Below are 20,511 nucleotides of genomic sequence, written 5' to 3'. Positions count from 1 at the left end.
CAGGGTGCAGAGAGACACGGACAGTCCTCAGGGTGCAGAGAGACACGGACAGCCCTCAGGGTGCAGACAGACAGACAGTCCTCAGGGTGCAGAGGGACAGATAGTCCTCAGGGTACAGAGAGACAGACAGTCCTCAGGGTGTAGAAAGACAGACAGCCCTCAGGGTGCAGACAGACAGACAGTCCTCAGGGTGCAGAGAGACAGACAGGCCTCAGGGGGCAGAAGAGACACGGACAGTCCTCAGGGTGCAGAGAGACAGACAGTCCTCAGGGTGCAGAGAGAGACGGACAGTCCTCAGGGTGCAGAGAGACAGACAGGCCTCAGGGTGCAGACAGACAGACAGCCCTCAGGGTGCAGAGACACGGAGAGTCCTCAGGGTGCAGAGAGACGTAGACAGTCCTCAGGGTGCAGAGAGTCAGACACAGTCCTCAGGGTGCAGAGAGACAGAGACAGTCCTCAGGGTACAGAGAGACAGACAGTCCTCAGGGTGCAGAGAGACAGACACAGTCCTCAGGGTGAAGAGAGACAGAGAGGCCTCAGGGTGCAGAGACACGGACAGTCCTCAGGGTGCAGAGAGACACGGACAGTCGTCAGGGTGCAGAGAAACAGACAGTCCTCAGGGTGCAGAGAGATAGACAGTCCTCAGGGTGCAGAGAGACAGACAGTCCTCAGGGTGCAGAGAGACACGGACAGTCCTCAGGGTGCAGAGAGATACGGACAGTCCTCGGGGTGCAGAGAGACACAGACAGACCTCAGGGTGCAGAGACACAGACAGTCCTCAGGATGCAGAGAGACAGACAGTCCTCAGGGTGCAGAGAGACAGAGACAGTCCTCAGGGTGCAGACAGACAGACAGTCCTCAGGGTGCAGAGAGACAGACAGGCCTCAGGGTGCAGAAAGTCAGACAGTCCTCAGGGTGCAGAAGAGACACGGACAGTCCTCAGGGTGCAGAGAGACAGACAGTCCTCAGGGTGCAGAAGAGACACGGACAGTCCTCAGGGTGCAGAGAGACAGACAGTCCTCAGGGTGCAGAGAGACAGACAGACCTCAGGGTGCAGAGAGACACAGACAGTCCTCAGGGTGCAGAGAGACACGGACAGCCCTCAGGGTGCAGACAGACAGACAGTCCTCAGGGTGCAGAGGGACAGACAGTCCTCAGGGTACAGAGAGACAGACAGTCCTCAGGGTGCAGAGAGACAGACAGCCCTCAGGGTGCAGAGAGACAGACAGACCTCAGGGTGCAGAAAGACAGACAGCCCTCAGGGTGCAGACAGACAGACAGTCCTCAGGGTGCAGAGAGACAGACAGGCCTCAGGGTGCAGAAGAGACACGGACAGTCCTCAGGGTGCAGAGAGACAGACAGTCCTCAGGGTGCAGAGAGACACGGACGTCCTCAGGGTGCAGAGAGACAGACAGGCCTCAGGGTGCAGACAGACAGACAGCCCTCAGGGTGCAGTGACACGGAGAGTCCTCAGGGTGCAGAGAGACGTAGACAGTCCTCAGGGTGCAGAGAGTCAGACACAGTCCTCAGGGTGCAGAGAGACAGAGACAGTTCTCAGGGTGCAGACAGACAGACAGTCCTCAGGGTGCAGAGAGACAGACAGGCCTCAGGGTGCAGAAAGTCAGACAGTCCTCAGGGTGCAGAAGAGACACGGACAGTCCTCAGGGTGCAGAGAGACAGACAGTCCTCAGGGTGCAGAGAGACAGACAGACCTCAGGGTGCAGAGAAGCACGGACAGTCCACAGGGTGCAGAGAGACAGACAGTCCTCAGGGTGCAGTGACACGGAGAGTCCTCAGGGTGCAGAGAGACGCAGACAGTCCTCAGGGTACAGAGAGACAGACAGTCCTCAGGGTGCAGAGAGACAGACACAGTCCTCAGGGTGAAGAGAGACGCAGACAGTCCTCTGGGTGCAGAGAGTCAGACACAGTCCTCAGGGTGCAGAGAGACAGAGACAGTCCTCAGGGTACAGAGAGACAGACAGTCCTCAGGGTGCAGAGAGACAGACACAGTCCTCAGGGTGAAGAGAGACAGACAGTCCTCAGGGTGCAGAGACACAGACAGTCCTCAGGGTACAGAGAGACAGAGACAGTCCTCAGGGTGCAGAGAGATACGGACAGTCCTCAGGGTGCAGAGAGACACAGACAGACCTCAGGGTGCAGAGAGACACGGACAGGCCTCAGGATGCAGAGAGACAGACGGTCCTCAGGGTGCAGAGAGACAGACAGTCCTCAGGGTGCAGAGAGACAGAGACAGACCTCAGCGTGCACACAGACAGACAGTCCTCAGGGTGCAGAGAGACAGACAAGCTTCAGGGTGCAGAAAGTCAGACAGTCCTCAGGGTGCAGAAGAGACACGGACAGTCCTCAGGGTGCAGAGAGACAGACAGTCCTCAGGGTGCAGAAGAGACACGGACAGTCCTCAGGGTGCAGAGAGACAGACAGTCCTCAGGGTGCAGAGAGACAGACAGACCTCAGGGTGCAGAGAGACACGGACAGTCCTCAGGGTGCAGAGAGACACGGACAGTCCTCAGGGTGCAGACAGACAGATAGTCCTCAGGGTGCAGACAGACAGACAGTCCTCAGGGTGCAGAGAGACAGACAGGCCTCAGGGTGCAGAAAGTCAGACAGTCCTCAGGGTGCAGAAGAGACACGGACAGTCCTCAGGGTGCAGAGAGACAGACAGTCCTCAGGGTGCAGAGAGACAGACAGACCTCAGGGTGCAGAGAAGCACGGACAGTCCACAGGGTGCAGAGAGACAGACAGTCCTCAGGGTGCATTGACACGGAGAGTCCTCAGGGTGCAGAGAGACGCAGACAGTCCTCAGGGTACAGAGAGACAGACAGTCCTCAGGGTGCAGAGAGACAGACACAGTCCTCAGGGTGAAGAGAGACGCAGACAGTCCTCTGGGTGCAGAGAGTCAGACAGACCTCAGGGTGCAGAGAAGCACGGACAGTCCACAGGGTGCAGAGAGACAGACAGTCCTCAGGGTGCAGTGACACGGAGTGTCCTCAGGGTGCAGAGAGACGCAGACTGTCCTCAGGGTACAGAGAGACAGACAGTCCTCAGGGTGCAGAGAGACAGACACAGTCCTCAGGGTGAAGAGAGACGCAGACAGTCCTCTGGGTGCAGAGAGTCAGACACAGTCCTCAGGGTGCAGAGAGACAGAGACAGTCCTCAGGGTACAGAGAGACAGACAGTCCTCAGGGTGCAGAGAGACAGACACAGTCCTCAGGGTGAAGAGAGACAGACAGTCCTCAGGGTGCAGAGACACAGACAGTCCTCAGGGTACAGAGAGACAGAGACAGTCCTCAGGGTGCAGAGAGATACGGACAGTCCTCAGGGTGCAGAGAGACACAGACAGACCTCAGGGTGCAGAGAGACACGGACAGGCCTCAGGATGCAGAGAGACAGACAGACCTCAGGGTGCAGAGAGACAGACAGTCCTCAGGGTGCAGAGAGACAGAGACAGACCTCAGGGTGCACACAGACAGACAGTCCTCAGGGTGCAGAGAGACAGACAAGCCTCAGGCTGCAGAAAGTCAGACAGTCCTCAGGGTGCAGAAGAGACACGGACAGTCCTCAGGGTGCAGAGAGACAGACAGTCCTCAGGGTGCAGAAGAGACACGGACAGTCCTCAGGGTGCAGAGAGACAGACAGTCCTCAGGGTGCAGAGAGACAGACAGACCTCAGGGTGCAGAGAGACACGGACGGTCCTCAGGGTGCAGAGAGACACGGACAGCCCTCAGGGTGCAGACAGACAGACAGTCCTCAGGGTGCAGAGGGACAGATAGTCCTCAGGGTACAGAGAGACAGACAGTCCTCAGGGTGTAGAAAGACAGACAGCCCTCAGGGTGCAGACAGACAGACAGTCCACAGGGTGCAGAGAGACAGACAGGCCTCAGGGTGCAGAAGAGACACGGACAGTCCTCAGGGTGCAGAGAGACAGACAGTCCTCAGGGTGCAGAGAGAGACGGACAGTCCTCAGGGTGCAGAGAGACAGACAGGCCTCAGGGTGCAGACAGACAGACAGCCCTCAGGGTGCAGAGACACGGAGAGTCCTCAGGGTGCAGAGAGACGTAGACAGTCCTCAGGGTGCAGAGAGTCAGACACAGTCCTCAGGGTGCAGAGAGACAGAGACAGTCCTCAGGGTACAGAGAGACAGACAGTCCTCAGGGTGCAGAGAGACAGACACAGTCCTCAGGGTGAAGAGAGACAGACAGGCCTCAGGGTGCAGAGACACGGACAGTCCTCAGGGTGCAGAGAGACACGGACAGTCGTCAGGGTGCAGAGAAACAGACAGTCCTCAGGGTGCAGAGAGATAGACAGTCCTCAGGGTGCAGAGAGACAGACAGTCCTCAGGGTGCAGAGAGACACGGACAGTCCTCAGGGTGCAGAGAGATACGGACAGTCCTCGGGGTGCAGAGAGACACAGACAGACCTCAGGGTGCAGAGACACAGACAGTCCTCAGGATGCAGAGAGACAGACAGTCCTCAGGGTGCAGATAGACAGAGACAGTCCTCAGGGTGCAGACAGACAGACAGTCCTCAGGGTGCAGAGAGACAGACAGGCCTCAGGGTGCAGAAAGTCAGACAGTCCTCAGGGTGCAGAAGAGACACGGACAGTCCTCAGGGTGCAGAGAGACAGACAGTCCTCAGGGTGCAGAAGAGACACGGACAGTCCTCAGGGTGCAGAGAGACAGACAGTCCTCAGGGTGCAGAGAGACAGACAGACCTCAGGGTGCAGAGAGACACAGACAGTCCTCAGGGTGCAGAGAGACACGGACAGCCCTCAGGGTGCAGACAGACAGTCCTCAGGGTGCAGAGGGACAGACAGTCCTCAGGGTACAGAGAGACAGACAGTCCTCAGGGTGCAGAGAGACAGACAGCCCTCAGGGTGCAGAGAGACAGACAGACCTCAGGGTGCAGAAAGACAGACAGCCCTCAGGGTGCAGACAGACAGACAGTCCTCAGGGTGCAGAGAGACAGACAGGCCTCAGGGTGCAGAAGAGACACGGACAGTCCTCAGGGTGCAGAGAGACAGACAGTCCTCAGGGTGCAGAGAGACACGGACGTCCTCAGGGTGCAGAGAGACAGACAGGTCTCAGGGTGCAGACAGACAGACAGCCCTCAGGGTGCAGTAACACGGAGAGTCCTCAGGGTGCAGAGAGACGTAGACAGTCCTCAGGGTGCAGAGAGTCAGACACAGTCCTCAGGGTGCAGAGAGACAGAGACAGTTCTCAGGGTGCAGACAGACAGACAGTCCTCAGGGTGCAGAGAGACAGACAGGCCTCAGGGTGCAGAAAGTCAGACAGTCCTCAGGGTGCAGAAGAGACACGGACAGTCCTCAGGGTGCAGAGAGACAGACAGTCCTCAGGGTGCAGAGAGACAGACAGACCTCAGGGTGCAGAGAAGCACGGACAGTCCACAGGGTGCAGAGAGACAGACAGTCCTCAGGGTGCAGTGACACGGAGAGTCCTCAGGGTGCAGAGAGACGCAGACAGTCCTCAGGGTACAGAGAGACAGACAGTCCTCAGGGTGCAGAGAGACAGACACAGTCCTCAGGGTGAAGAGAGACGCAGACAGTCCTCTGGGTGCAGAGAGTCAGACAGACCTCAGGGTGCAGAGAAGCACGGACAGTCCACAGGGTGCAGAGAGACAGACAGTCCTCAGGGTGCAGTGACACGGAGAGTCCTCAGGGTGCAGAGAGACGCAGACAGTCCTCAGGGTACAGAGAGACAGACAGTCCTCAGGGTGCAGAGAGACAGACACAGTCCTCAGGGTGCAGAGAGACGCAGACAGTCCTCTGGGTGCAGAGAGTCAGACACAGTCCTCAGGGTGCAGAGAGACAGAGACAGTCCTCAGGGTACAGAGAGACAGACAGTCCTCAGGGTGCAGAGAGACAGACACAGTCCTCAGGGTGAAGAGAGACAGACAGTCCTCAGGGTGCAGAGACACAGACAGTCCTCAGGGTACAGAGAGACAGAGACAGTCCTCAGGGTGCAGAGAGATACGGACAGTCCTCAGGGTGCAGAGAGACACAGACAGACCTCAGGGTGCAGAGAGACACGGACAGGCCTCAGGATGCAGAGAGACAGACAGACCTCAGGGTGCAGAGAGACAGACAGTCCTCAGGGTGCAGAGAGACAGAGACAGACCTCAGGGTGCACACAGACAGACAGTCCTCAGGGTGCAGAGAGACAGACAAGCTTCAGGGTGCAGAAAGTCAGACAGTCCTCAGGGTGCAGAAGAGACACGGACAGTCCTCAGGGTGCAGAGAGACAGACAGTCCTCAGGGTGCAGAAGAGACACGGACAGTCCTCAGGGTGCAGAGAGACAGACAGTCCTCAGGGTGCAGAGAGACAGACAGACCTCAGGGTGCAGAGAGACACGGACAGTCCTCAGGGTGCAGAGAGACACGGACAGTCCTCAGGGTGCAGACAGACAGACAGTCCTCAGGGTGCAGAGAGACAGACACAGTCCTCAGGGTGAAGAGAGACGCAGACAGTCCTCTGGGTGCAGAGAGTCAGACACAGTCCTCAGGGTGCAGAGAGACAGAGACAGTCCTCAGGGTACAGAGAGACAGACAGTCCTCAGGGTGCAGAGAGACAGACACAGTCCTCAGGGTGAAGAGAGACAGACAGTCCTCAGGGTGCAGAGACACGGACAGTCCTCAGGGTACAGAGAGACAGAGACAGTCCTCAGGGTGCAGAGAGATACGGACAGTCCTCAGGGTGCAGAGAGACACAGACAGACCTCAGGGTGCAGAGAGACACGGACAGGCCTCAGGATGCAGAGAGACAGACAGACCTCAGGGTGCAGAGAGACAGACAGTCCTCAGGGTGCAGAGAGACAGAGACAGACCTCAGGGTGCACACAGACAGACAGTCCTCAGGGTGCAGAGAGACAGACAAGCCTCAGGCTGCAGAAAGTCAGACAGTCCTCAGGGTGCAGAAGAGACACGGACAGTCCTCAGGGTGCAGAGAGACAGACAGTCCTCAGGGTGCAGAAGAGACACGGACAGTCCTCAGGGTGCAGAGAGACAGACAGTCCTCAGGGTGCAGAGAGACAGACAGACCTCAGGGTGCAGAGAGACACGGACAGTCCTCAGGGTGCAGAGAGACACGGACAGCCCTCAGGGTGCAGACAGACAGACAGTCCTCAGGGTGCAGAGGGACAGATAGTCCTCAGGGTACAGAGAGACAGACAGTCCTCAGGGTGTAGAAAGACAGACAGCCCTCAGGGTGCAGACAGACAGACAGTCCTCAGGGTGCAGAGAGACAGACAGGCCTCAGGGTGCAGAAGAGACACGGACAGTCCTCAGGGTGCAGAGAGACAGACAGTCCTCAGGGTGCAGAGAGAGACGGACAGTCCTCAGGGTGCAGAGAGACAGACAGGCCTCAGGGTGCAGACAGACAGACAGCCCTCAGGGTGCAGAGACACGGAGAGTCCTCAGGGTGCAGAGAGACGTAGACAGTCCTCAGGGTGCAGAGAGTCAGACACAGTCCTCAGGGTGCAGAGAGACAGAGACAGTCCTCAGGGTACAGAGAGACAGACAGTCCTCAGGGTGCAGAGAGACAGACACAGTCCTCAGGGTGAAGAGAGACAGACAGGCCTCAGGGTGCAGAGACACGGACAGTCCTCAGGGTGCAGAGAGACACGGACAGTCGTCAGGGTGCAGAGAAACAGACAGTCCTCAGGGTGCAGAGAGATAGACAGTCCTCAGGGTGCAGAGAGACAGACAGTCCTCAGGGTGCAGAGAGACACGGACAGTCCTCAGGGTGCAGAGAGATACGGACAGTCCTCGGGGTGCAGAGAGACACAGACAGACCTCAGGGTGCAGAGACACAGACAGTCCTCAGGATGCAGAGAGACAGACAGTCCTCAGGGTGCAGATAGACAGAGACAGTCCTCAGGGTGCAGACAGACAGACAGTCCTCAGGGTGCAGAGAGACAGACAGGCCTCAGGGTGCAGAAAGTCAGACAGTCCTCAGGGTGCAGAAGAGACACGGACAGTCCTCAGGGTGCAGAGAGACAGACAGTCCTCAGGGTGCAGAAGAGACACGGACAGTCCTCAGGGTGCAGAGAGACAGACAGTCCTCAGGGTGCAGAGAGACAGACAGACCTCAGGGTGCAGAGAGACACAGACAGTCCTCAGGGTGCAGAGAGACACGGACAGCCCTCAGGGTGCAGACAGACAGACAGTCCTCAGGGTGCAGAGGGACAGACAGTCCTCAGGGTACAGAGAGACAGACAGTCCTCAGGGTGCAGAGAGACAGACAGCCCTCAGGGTGCAGAGAGACAGACAGACCTCAGGGTGCAGAAAGACAGACAGCCCTCAGGGTGCAGACAGACAGACAGTCCTCAGGGTGCAGAGAGACAGACAGGCCTCAGGGTGCAGAAGAGACACGGACAGTCCTCAGGGTGCAGAGAGACAGACAGTCCTCAGGGTGCAGAGAGACACGGACGTCCTCAGGGTGCAGAGAGACAGACAGGCCTCAGGGTGCAGACAGACAGACAGGCCTCAGGGTGCAGACAGACAGACAGCCCTCAGGGTGCAGTGACACGGAGAGTCCTCAGGGTGCAGAGAGACGTAGACAGTCCTCAGGGTGCAGAGAGTCAGACACAGTCCTCAGGGTGCAGAGAGACAGAGACAGTTCTCAGGGTGAAGAGAGACAGACAGGCCTCAGGGTGCAGAGAGACAGACACAGTCCTCAGGGTGAAGAGAGACAGACAGGCCTCAGGGTGCAGAGACACGGACAGTCCTCAGGGAGCAGAGAGACAGACAGTCCTCAGGGTTCAGAGAGACAGACAGACCTCAGGGTTCAGAGAGAGACGGACAGTCCTCAGGGTGCAGAGAGACAGACAGACCTCAGGGTGCAGAGACACGGACAGTACTCAGGGTGCAGAGAGACAGACAGTCCTTAGGGTGCAGAGAGACACAGACAGTCCTCAGGGTGCAGAGAGACATGGACAGCCCTCAGAGTGCAGAGAGATACGGACAGCCCTCAGGGTGCAGAGAGACAGACATATCTCAGGGTGCAGAGAGACACGGACAGTCCTCAGGGTTCAGAGAGACACAGACAGTCCTCAGGGCTCAGAGAGAGACAGACAGTCCTCAGGGTGGAGAGAGACAGATAGTCCTCAGGGTGCAGAGAAGCACGGACAGTCCACAGGGTGCAGAAAGACAGACAGTCCTCAGGGTGCAGAGACACGGAGAGTCCTCAGGGTGCAGAGAGAAGCAGAGAGTCCTCTGGGTGCAGAGAGACAGACAGTCCTCAGGGTGCAGAGAGACAGACAGACCTCAGGGTGCAGAGAGACACGGACAGTCCTCAGGGTGCAGAGAGACACGGACAGTCCTCAGGGTGCAGAGAGACACGGACAGTCCTCAGGGTGCAGACAGACAGACAGTCCTCAGGGTGCAGAGAGACAGACAGGCCTCAGGGTGCAGAAAGTCAGACAGTCCTCAGGGTGCAGAAGAGACACGGACAGTCCTCAGGGTGCAGAGAGACAGACAGTCCTCAGGGTGCAGAGAGACAGACAGACCTCAGGGTGCAGAGAAGCACGGACAGTCCACAGGGTGCAGAGAGACAGACAGTCCTCAGGGTGCAGTGACACGGAGAGTCCTCAGGGTGCAGAGAGACGCAGACAGTCCTCAGGGTACAGAGAGACAGACAGTCCTCAGGGTGCAGAGAGACAGACACAGTCCTCAGGGTGAAGAGAGACGCAGACAGTCCTCTGGGTGCAGAGAGTCAGACACAGTCCTCAGGGTGCAGAGAGACAGAGACAGTCCTCAGGGTACAGAGAGACAGACAGTCCTCAGGGTGCAGAGAGACAGACACAGTCCTCAGGGTGAAGAGAGACAGACAGTCCTCAGGGTGCAGAGACACGGACAGTCCTCAGGGTACAGAGAGACAGAGACAGTCCTCAGGGTGCAGAGAGATACGGACAGTCCTCAGGGTGCAGAGAGACACAGACAGACCTCAGGGTGCAGAGAGACACGGACAGGCCTCAGGATGCAGAGAGACAGACAGACCTCAGGGTGCAGAGAGACAGACAGTCCTCAGGGTGCAGAGAGACAGAGACAGACCTCAGGGTGCACACAGACAGACAGTCCTCAGGGTGCAGAGAGACAGACAAGCCTCAGGCTGCAGAAAGTCAGACAGTCCTCAGGGTGCAGAAGAGACACGGACAGTCCTCAGGGTGCAGAGAGACAGACAGTCCTCAGGGTGCAGAAGAGACACGGACAGTCCTCAGGGTGCAGAGAGACAGACAGTCCTCAGGGTGCAGAGAGACAGACAGACCTCAGGGTGCAGAGAGACACGGACAGTCCTCAGGGTGCAGAGAGACACGGACAGCCCTCAGGGTGCAGACAGACAGACAGTCCTCAGGGTGCAGAGGGACAGATAGTCCTCAGGGTACAGAGAGACAGACAGTCCTCAGGGTGTAGAAAGACAGACAGCCCTCAGGGTGCAGACAGACAGACAGTCCTCAGGGTGCAGAGAGACAGACAGGCCTCAGGGTGCAGAAGAGACACGGACAGTCCTCAGGGTGCAGAGAGACAGACAGTCCTCAGGGTGCAGAGAGAGACGGACAGTCCTCAGGGTGCAGAGAGACAGACAGGCCTCAGGGTGCAGACAGACAGACAGCCCTCAGGGTGCAGAGACACGGAGAGTCCTCAGGGTGCAGAGAGACGTAGACAGTCCTCAGGGTGCAGAGAGTCAGACACAGTCCTCAGGGTGCAGAGAGACAGAGACAGTCCTCAGGGTACAGAGAGACAGACAGTCCTCAGGGTGCAGAGAGACAGACACAGTCCTCAGGGTGAAGAGAGACAGACAGGCCTCAGGGTGCAGAGACACGGACAGTCCTCAGGGTGCAGAGAGACACGGACAGTCGTCAGGGTGCAGAGAAACAGACAGTCCTCAGGGTGCAGAGAGATAGACAGTCCTCAGGGTGCAGAGAGACAGACAGTCCTCAGGGTGCAGAGAGACACGGACAGTCCTCAGGGTGCAGAGAGATACGGACAGTCCTCGGGGTGCAGAGAGACACAGACAGACCTCAGGGTGCAGAGACACAGACAGTCCTCAGGATGCAGAGAGACAGACAGTCCTCAGGGTGCAGAGAGACAGAGACAGTCCTCAGGGTGCAGACAGACAGACAGTCCTCAGGGTGCAGAGAGACAGACAGGCCTCAGGGTGCAGAAAGTCAGACAGTCCTCAGGGTGCAGAAGAGACACGGACAGTCCTCAGGGTGCAGAGAGACAGACAGTCCTCAGGGTGCAGAAGAGACACGGACAGTCCTCAGGGTGCAGAGAGACAGACAGTCCTCAGGGTGCAGAGAGACAGACAGACCTCAGGGTGCAGAGAGACACAGACAGTCCTCAGGGTGCAGAGAGACACGGACAGCCCTCAGGGTGCAGACAGACAGACAGTCCTCAGGGTGCAGAGGGACAGACAGCCGTCAGGGTGCAGAGAGACAGACAGACCTCAGGGTGCAGAAAGACAGACAGCCCTCAGGGTGCAGACAGACAGACAGTCCTCAGGGTGCAGAGAGACAGACAGGCCTCAGGGTGCAGAAGAGACACGGACAGTCCTCAGGGTGCAGAGAGACAGACAGTCCTCAGGGTGCAGAGAGACACGGACGTCCTCAGGGTGCAGAGAGACAGACAGGCCTCAGGGTGCAGACAGACAGACAGCCCTCAGGGTGCAGTGACACGGAGAGTCCTCAGGGTGCAGAGAGACGTAGACAGTCCTCAGGGTGCAGAGAGTCAGACACAGTCCTCAGGGTGCAGAGAGACAGAGACAGTTCTCAGGGTGAAGAGAGACAGACAGGCCTCAGGGTGCAGAGAGACAGACACAGTCCTCAGGGTGAAGAGATACAGACAGGCCTCAGGGTGCAGAGACACGGACAGTCCTCAGGGAGCAGAGAGACAGACAGTCCTCAGGGTTCAGAGAGACAGACAGACCTCAGGGTTCAGAGAGAGACGGACAGTCCTCAGGGTGCAGAGAGACAGACAGACCTCAGGGTGCAGAGACACGGACAGTACTCAGGGTGCAGAGAGACAGACAGTCCTTAGGGTGCAGAGAGACACAGACAGTCCTCAGGGTGCAGAGAGACATGGACAGCCCTCAGAGTGCAGAGAGATACGGACAGCCCTCAGGGTGCAGAGAGACAGACATATCTCAGGGTGCAGAGAGACACGGACAGTCCTCAGGGTTCAGAGAGACACAGACAGTCCTCAGGGCTCAGAGAGAGACAGACAGTCCTCAGGGTGGAGAGAGACAGATAGTCCTCAGGGTGCAGAGAAGCACGGACAGTCCACAGGGTGCAGAAAGACAGACAGTCCTCAGGGTGCAGAGACACGGAGAGTCCTCAGGGTGCAGAGAGAAGCAGAGAGTCCTCTGGGTGCAGAGAGTCAGACACAGTCCTCAGGGTGCAGAGAGACAGAGACAGTCCTTAGGGTACAGAGAGACAGACAGTCCTCAGGGTGCAGTGAGACAGACACAGTCCTCAGGGTGAAGAGAGACAGACAGTCCTCAGGGTGCAGAGAGACAGACAGGCCTCAGGGTGCAGAGAGACAGACAGTCCTCAGGGTACAGAGAGACAGAGACAGTCCTCAGGGTGCAGAGAGACACAGACAGACCTCAGGGTGCAGAGAGACAGACAGTCCTCAGGGTGCAGAGAGACAGACAGGCCTCAGGGTGCAGAAAGTCAGACAGTCCTCAGGGTGCAGAAGAGACAGACACAGTCCTCAGGGTGAAGAGAGACAGACAGGCCTCAGGGTGCAGAGACACGGACAGTCCTCAGGGTGCAGAGAGACACGGACAGTCGTCAGGGTGCAGAGAGACAGACAGTCCTCAGGGTGCAGAGAGATAGACAGTTCTCAGGGTGCAGAAAGACAGACAGACCTCAGGGTGCAGAGAGACAGACAGTTCTCAGGGTGCAGTGAGACACGGACAGTCCTCAGGGTGCAGAGAGATACGGACAGTCCTCATGGAGCAGAGAGACAGACAGTCCTCAGGGTTCAGAGAGACAGACAGACCTCAGGGTTCAGAGAGAGACGGACAGTCCTCAGGGTGCAGAGAGACAGACAGACCTCAGGGTGCAGAGACACGGACAGTACTCAGGGTGCAGAGAGACTGACAGTCCTTAGAGTGCAGAGAGACACGGACAGTCCTCAGGGTGCAGAGAGACACGGACAGTCCTCAGGGCTCAGAGAGAGACAGACAGTCCTCAGGGTGGAGAGAGACAGATAGTCCTCAGGGTGCAGAGAAGCACGGACAGTCCACAGGGTGCAGAAAGACAGACAGTCCTCAGGGTGCAGTGACACGGAGAGTCCTCAGGGTGCAGAGAGACGCAGACAGTCCTCTGGGTGCAGAGAGTCAGACACAGTCCTCAGGGTGCAGAGAGACAGACAGTCCTCAGGGTGCAGAGACACGGAGAGTCCTCAGGGTGCAGAGAGAAGCAGAGAGTCCTCTGGGTGCAGAGAGTCAGACACAGTCCTCAGGGTGCAGAGAGACAGAGACAGTCCTTAGGGTACAGAGAGACAGACAGTCCTCAGGGTGCAGTGAGACAGACACAGTCCTCAGGGTGAAGAGAGACAGACAGTCCTCAGGGTGCAGAGAGACAGACAGGCCTCAGGGTGCAGAGAGACAGACAGTCCTCAGGGTACAGAGAGACAGAGACAGTCCTCAGGGTGCAGAGAGACACAGACAGACCTCAGGGTGCAGAGAGACAGACAGTCCTCAGGGTGCAGAGAGACAGACAGGCCTCAGGGTGCAGAAAGTCAGACAGTCCTCAGGGTGCAGAAGAGACAGACACAGTCCTCAGGGTGAAGAGAGACAGACAGGCCTCAGGGTGCAGAGACACGGACAGTCCTCAGGGTGCAGAGAGACACGGACAGTCGTCAGGGTGCAGAGAGACAGACAGTCCTCAGGGTGCAGAGAGATAGACAGTTCTCAGGGTGCAGAAAGACAGACAGACCTCAGGGTGCAGAGAGACAGACAGTTCTCAGGGTGCAGTGAGACACGGACAGTCCTCAGGGTGCAGAGAGATACGGACAGTCCTCATGGAGCAGAGAGACAGACAGTCCTCAGGGTTCAGAGAGACAGACAGACCTCAGGGTTCAGAGAGAGACGGACAGTCCTCAGGGTGCAGAGAGACAGACAGACCTCAGGGTGCAGAGACACGGACAGTACTCAGGGTGCAGAGAGACTGACAGTCCTTAGAGTGCAGAGAGACACGGACAGTCCTCAGGGTGCAGAGAGACACGGACAGTCCTCAGGGCTCAGAGAGAGACAGACAGTCCTCAGGGTGGAGAGAGACAGATAGTCCTCAGGGTGCAGAGAAGCACGGACAGTCCACAGGGTGCAGAAAGACAGACAGTCCTCAGGGTGCAGTGACACGGAGAGTCCTCAGGGTGCAGAGAGACGCAGACAGTCCTCTGGGTGCAGAGAGTCAGACACAGTCCTCAGGGTGCAGAGAGACAGACAGTCCTCAGGGTACAGAGAGACAGACAGTCCTCAGGGAGCAGAGAGACAGACAGCCCTCAGGGTGCAGAGAGACAGACAGACCTCAGGGTGTAGAAAGATAGACAGCCCTCAGGGTGCAGACAGACAGACAGTCCTCAGGGTGCAGAGAGACAGACAGGCCTCAGGGTGCAGAAGAGACACGGACAGTCCTCAGGGTGCAGAGAGACAGACAGTCCTCAGGGTGCAGAGAGACACGGACAGTCCTCAGGGTGCAGTGACACGGAGAGTCCTCAGGGTGCAGAGAGACGTAGACAGTCCTCAGGGTGCAGAGAGTCAGACACAGTCCTCAGGGTGCAGAGAGACAGAGACAGTCCTCAGGGTACAGAGAGACAGACAGTCCTCAGGGTGCAGAGAGACAGACACAGTCCTCAGGGTGAAGAGAGACAGACAGGCCTCAGGGTGCAGAGACACAGACAGTCCTCAGGGTGCAGAGAGACACGGACAGTCGTCAGGGTGCAGAGAGATACGGACAGTCCTCAGGGTGAAGAGAGACGCGGACAGTCCTCAGGGTGCAGAGAGATACGGACAGTCCTCAGGGAGCAGAGAGACAGACAGTCCTCAGGGTTCAGAGAGACAGACAGACCTCAGGGTTCAGAGAGAGACGGACAGTCCTCAGGGTGCAGAGAGACAGACAGACCTCAGAGTGCAGAGACACGGACAGTACTCAGGGTGCAGAGAGACAGACAGTCCTTAGGGTGCAGAGAGACACGGACAGTCCTCAGGGTGCAGAGAGACATGGACAGCCCTCAGGGTGCAGAGAGACACGGACAGTCCTCAGGGTGCAGAGAGACAGACAGATCTCAGGGTGCAGAGAGACAGACAGTCCTCAGGGTGCAGAGAGATACGGACAGTCCTCAGGGAGCAGAGAGACAGACAGTCCTCAGGGTTCAGAGAGACAGACAGACCTCAGGGTTCAGAGAGAGACGGACAGTCCTCAGGGTGCAGAGAGACAGACAGACCTCAGGGTGCAGAGACACGGACAGTACTCAGGGTGCAGAGAGACAGACAGTCCTTAGGGTGCAGAGAGACACGGACAGTCCTCAGGGTGCAGAGAGACATGGACAGCCCTCAGGGTGCAGAGAGACACGGACAGTCCTCAGGGTGCAGAGAGACAGACAGTCCTCAGGGTGTAGAGAGACAGACAGTTCTCAGGGTGCAGAGAGATACAGATAGTCCTCACGGTGCAGAGAGACAGACAGCCCTCAGGGTGCAGAGAGACACGGACAGTCCTCAGGGTGCAGAGAGACAGACAGTCCTCAGGGTGTAGAGAGACAGACAGTCCTCAGGGTGCAGAGAGACAGACAGATCTCGGGGTGCAGAGAGACAGACAGTCCTCAGGGTGTAGAGAGACAGACAGACCTCAGGGTGCAGAGAGATACGGATAGTCCTCACGGTGCAGAGAGACAGCGATAGTCTTCGGGGTGCAGAGAGACAGACAGTCCTCAGGGTGCAGAGAGACACGGACAGTCCTCAGGGCTCAGAGAGAGACAGATAGTCCTCAGGGTGCAGAGAAGCACGGACAGTCCACAGGGTGCAGAAAGACAGAGAGTCCTCAGGGTGCAGTGACACGGAGAGTCCTCAGGGTGCAGAGAGACACAGACAGTCCTCTGGGTGCAGAGAGTCAGACACAGTCCTCAGGGTGCAGAGAGACAGAGACAGTCCTCAGGGTACAGAGAGACAGACAGTCCTCAGGGTGCAGAGAGACAGACACAGTCCTCAGGGTGAAGAGAGACAGACAGTCCTCAGGGTACAGAGAGACAGACAGGCCTCAGGGTGCAGAGACACGGACAGTCCTCAGGGTACAGAGAGACAGAGACAGTCCTCAGGGTGCAGAGAGATACGGACAGTCCTCAGGGTGCAGAGAGACACAGACAGACCTCAGGGTGCAGAGAGACACGGACAGTCCTCAGGGTGCAGAGAGACAGACGGTCCTCAGGGTGCAGAGAGACAGACAGTCCTCAGGGTGCAGAGAGACACGGACAGTCCTCAGGGTGCAAAGAGACAGACAGTCCTCAGGGTGCAGAGAGACAGAAAGTCCTCAGGGTACAGAGAGACAGAGACAGTCCTCAGGGTGCAGAGAGATACGGACAGTCCTCAGGGTGCAGAGAGACACAGACAGACCTCAGGGTGCAGAGACACAGACAGTCCTCAGGATGCAGAGAGACAGATAGTCCTCAGGGTGCAGAGAGACAGATAGACCTCAGGGTGCAGAGAGATACGGACAGTCCTCAGGGTGCAGAGAGACAGACAGTCCTCAGGGTGCAGAGAGACAGACAGTCCTTGGGGCGCAGAGACACAGACAGTCCTCAGGGTGCAGAGAGAGACAGATAGTCCTCAGGGTGCAGAGAGACACGGACAGTCCTCAGGGTGCAGAGAGACAGACAGTCCTCAGGGTGCAGAGAGATACAGACAGTCCTCAGGGTGCAGAGAGACACGGACAGTCCACCATTGCCACACGGGTCCCGGCTCTGTGGGCGCTCCCTGGTCCTTACCAGGCAGTCGGTGTCCTTGGGGCCCACGCAGCCCGCGGCGCACTCGCTGTGACAGCAGTCCGTAGGGTGCGTCCCCTTGCAGCGGGTCAGGCATTCCTGCGCGCAGATCTTCCGAGTCACTGCAAAACGGAACCAGCAGGGGATCGCGGCATCATTAAAACCCCCTTTAGAGCACCCGCCGAAAACGGTGGTCGGTTCTGGTCGCCTCAGGACGCGAAGGACGGGGATGCTTCAGGAGGAGGGCAGAGGAGATTTACCAGGTGTAGAGAGCGAGTGCTGTGAGGGTAGGTTAGGTGAGGCACAGCTTTGCTCTGGGGATCAGCGGAGGCTCGATCGAGGTGTATAAGATGGTAAGAGGCAGATAGAGTGGACAGCTAGTGTAGAAATGGCTGACACAAGACAGCATATAGATCAACATGACTGGAGGAAGTTAGTGGGGTGGGGGAGTAATTGTTGTTTACACGGAGAGTGGTGAGTGCGTGGAACGTCCTGCCAGGGGCAGTGGTAAAATAAATAAAGGCATCCGTTAGTCTTGCCAGACCATGGATCTGCGCCTGGAAAGTCTTCACTCTCCAGGGCGCAGGCCTGGGCAAGGTTGTATGGAAGACCGGCAGTTGCCCATGCTGCAAGTCTCCCCTCTCCACGACACTGATGTTGTCCAAGGGAAGGGCATTAGGACCCATACAGCTTGGCACCGGTGTTGTCGCAGAGCAATGTGTGGTTAAGTGCCTTGCTCACGGACACAACACGTTCCCCCGGCTGGGGCTCATTCAGATTACTGGTCGAATGCCTTTACCACTTGGCCACGTGCCAAGGGGTGGTGGCAGAGGGAAGGGTTATATTGATTTTAGAGTCGGTTAAAGGTCAGCACAACATTGCACTGTACCGTGTTGTAATGGTCTACGTGCGAAGTCAGAGCTCTGGGTGGGTCCCCATCCCGGTGAACGCTCAGAGTACAGGCTGCCCTGGCGTTGAACGCCAGCACCCTTGGGTGAAGGTCTGCTGTGGCGCCCGGAGCGCGAGCAAGCGGACCACCGCCGGTACTGTCGCGGACGGCCGGCGCGTCAAACGGAGCACAGGAAACCGAAGGGTTAAGGATCAGCTTTGGCGCGTCACTCCAGCCGTAGGATTGTGCCGGGGGGGGGGTCTGCCCCATAAAGTGTCGCCACGCACCAGGCGCCAACACTGCACGCCCACGGATCGCTGAGCCTGACCCATACGTCTCCAGACCGTGGGAGGAAACTCTCGTGGCTGCGGGGAGAGAACGTACGAACGCACGGGAATCGAACCCGTGTCGCCTGTACCGTAAAGCGTCCGCTCACCGCTACGCTACCTCCCACCCCCCCAGAAAGTCCGATCCCGACTGGAAGGCCGGCACTGGCGATAAATGAGAGATCACGGGGGGGGGGGGCTATAACTGATGAGGCTCCCCCGCCGCGACACTGATTTAGAGCGTTTGGGGTCACTCACACGTCTGGCAGTAGTCAGGACCCGAACCCCAGCACGATGACGACTCACAGAGAGGACTGCAGCTTTCACCTATGAAAGGGGTAGAGAGAGAGGAAGAGACGGCATTTAAAGCACGGCACATCGAGGACAGAACCTGCGCTGTCCCGTATCCCCCAGAGGTGGGCGGCCAACGCCAGCCTCCATTTACCGACGAGCCACTCGTGCGTACGGGGTGTCCGGAGGGTTACCCTTCTGGTGAAGGGGCTTGTCCTTTCTGGGGGCGGGGGGGAGGGGGCAGCTCACTCACCTTGGGTCCCCAAGCAGACAGTCAGCTCTCAGCCGTGGCCCCCCAGTTGCTGTTTGCACACGACAGCGGCCGCATGCCGTGCCACAGTGTTTCAGCAGGTGAGGGTAGTTGGCGGGTCTCGTACCCCGGTGAGACAGGGACGTGCCTTGCCCCGCTCCGGCGGACTGAGCGGATGCGATCTACGGTGAGATCCAACGGCCAGGCAGGTGTTCCTGCAACGCTCCGCGGAGAGCGGAGGTCATGGTAAGGCACGGGAGACCAGGGAAGAGCCCCGGCTTGTGACGCTCGTCCGTAACATGAGACCCGGGAGATCCGCGGAACTGCCCCAGTGCGACGGCTTTTCCGCTTTAAAAAAACCCTCCCGCACAGGTTCCCATCCGTCACCGTCAGATGCGACGGCTAGCCGCCACTCACATGAGACGGTCCGATTCCAGTCCACGGTCCCGGCGAAGGGGAACTTGTTGTTCTTGTCCTGAATGTCGTCCCACTGAATCGTCTCCTGGAAGCACATGTAGGGGTTGTCGCTGATCCAGACGCTCCCGGTCAGGATTTCTGTCGAACACACGCCTGCATTACTAATGGTGCGCAGCCTGGTAGCTCACACGATGAGGTTAAACTGCAATAACTCATCATTAAACTTAACAAAAGAGTCGCATAACCCTGTATAACCGTTCCTTAAAGTTATTAGACATGGGGGCGGGAATGGGGATAAGCTCCCACTACCTACTAATGGTGTGCGTCTGAAATAGCCCCTGAGGTACAGGAGTCTGAAGACACACACTCAACGATTCAGGAACAGCTTCTTCCCCTCTGCCATCAGGGAGGAGGTACAGGAGCCTGAAGACACACACTCAACGATTCAGGAACAGCTTCTTCCCCTCTGCCATCAGGGAGGAGGTACAGGAGTCTGAAGACACACACTCAACGATTCAGGAACAGCTTCTTCCCCTCTGCCATCAGGGAGGAGGTACAGGAGTCTGAAGACACACACTCAGTGATTCAGGAACAGCTTCTTCCCCTCTGCCATCAGGGAGGAGGTACAGGAGCCAAAAGACACACACTCAACGATTCAGGAACAGCTTCTTCCCCTCTGCCATCAGGGAGGAGGTACAGGAGCCTGAAGACACACACTCAGTGATTCAGGAACAGCTTCTTCCCCTCTGCCATCAGGGAGGGGTTACAGGAGCCTGAAGACACACACTCAACGATTCAGGAACAGCTTCTTCCCCTCTGCCATCAGGGAGGAGGTACAGGAGCCTGAAGACACACACTCAACGATTCAGGAACAGCTTCTTCCCCTCTGCCATCAGATTTCCGAATGGACATTGAACCCGTGAACACTACCTCATTACTTTTTTTAAAGTTCTATTTTTGCTCTACTTATTGAACTTAACTATTTAATATAAATAAATATCATATAAATGTTTACTCTAGTTTACCGAGCTTTTTCTTTCTATTATTATGTATCGCATTGTACTGCTGCCACAAATTCCACGACGTATTCTGGTGATGTTAACCCTGATTCTGCCCGACAACCCAGCCCATCTCCCCAGCTTCACGTCTGGCTGAGCCACTCTGCCCAGCAGAACCGTTTCCACCCACAGGAGAAGGGGCAAAGGCCTCGCCTCGGGCAGATGGCGGCTCGTCAGCCGAGGCTGGCAGCTCATCTGGGAGAAGGAAGACTCTGATCTCAACCCTCCCGCCGCCTTGCGGCTCGAGCCACTCACGGGGAAGG

The 20,511-nt window shown here is 57.6% G+C and overlaps 1 protein-coding gene across 2 annotated transcripts in view; it reads right to left on the bottom strand.

Annotated features, from left to right (window-relative positions):
- Positions 1-20,511, bottom strand: part of erbb2 (erb-b2 receptor tyrosine kinase 2) — a 217,907-nt gene that overhangs the window by 115,898 nt on the left and 81,498 nt on the right. For both annotated transcript variants that reach the window (XM_063037112.1, XM_063037113.1), the window contains exons 5-7: positions 19,191-19,328; positions 18,491-18,559; positions 17,021-17,139 (exon numbers count right to left, since the gene is read on the bottom strand). In XM_063037112.1, the coding sequence (XP_062893182.1) occupies positions 17,021-17,139; positions 18,491-18,559; positions 19,191-19,328 (326 nt within the window). The remainder of the gene's footprint in view (positions 1-17,020; positions 17,140-18,490; positions 18,560-19,190; positions 19,329-20,511) is intronic.

Source organism: Mobula hypostoma, chromosome X1 (genome assembly GCF_963921235.1).
Source record: "Mobula hypostoma chromosome X1, sMobHyp1.1, whole genome shotgun sequence".
NCBI classification, from domain to species: Eukaryota; Metazoa; Chordata; class Chondrichthyes; order Myliobatiformes; family Myliobatidae; genus Mobula; species Mobula hypostoma.
This window is presented reverse-complemented; position numbering and strand designations above follow the sequence as displayed.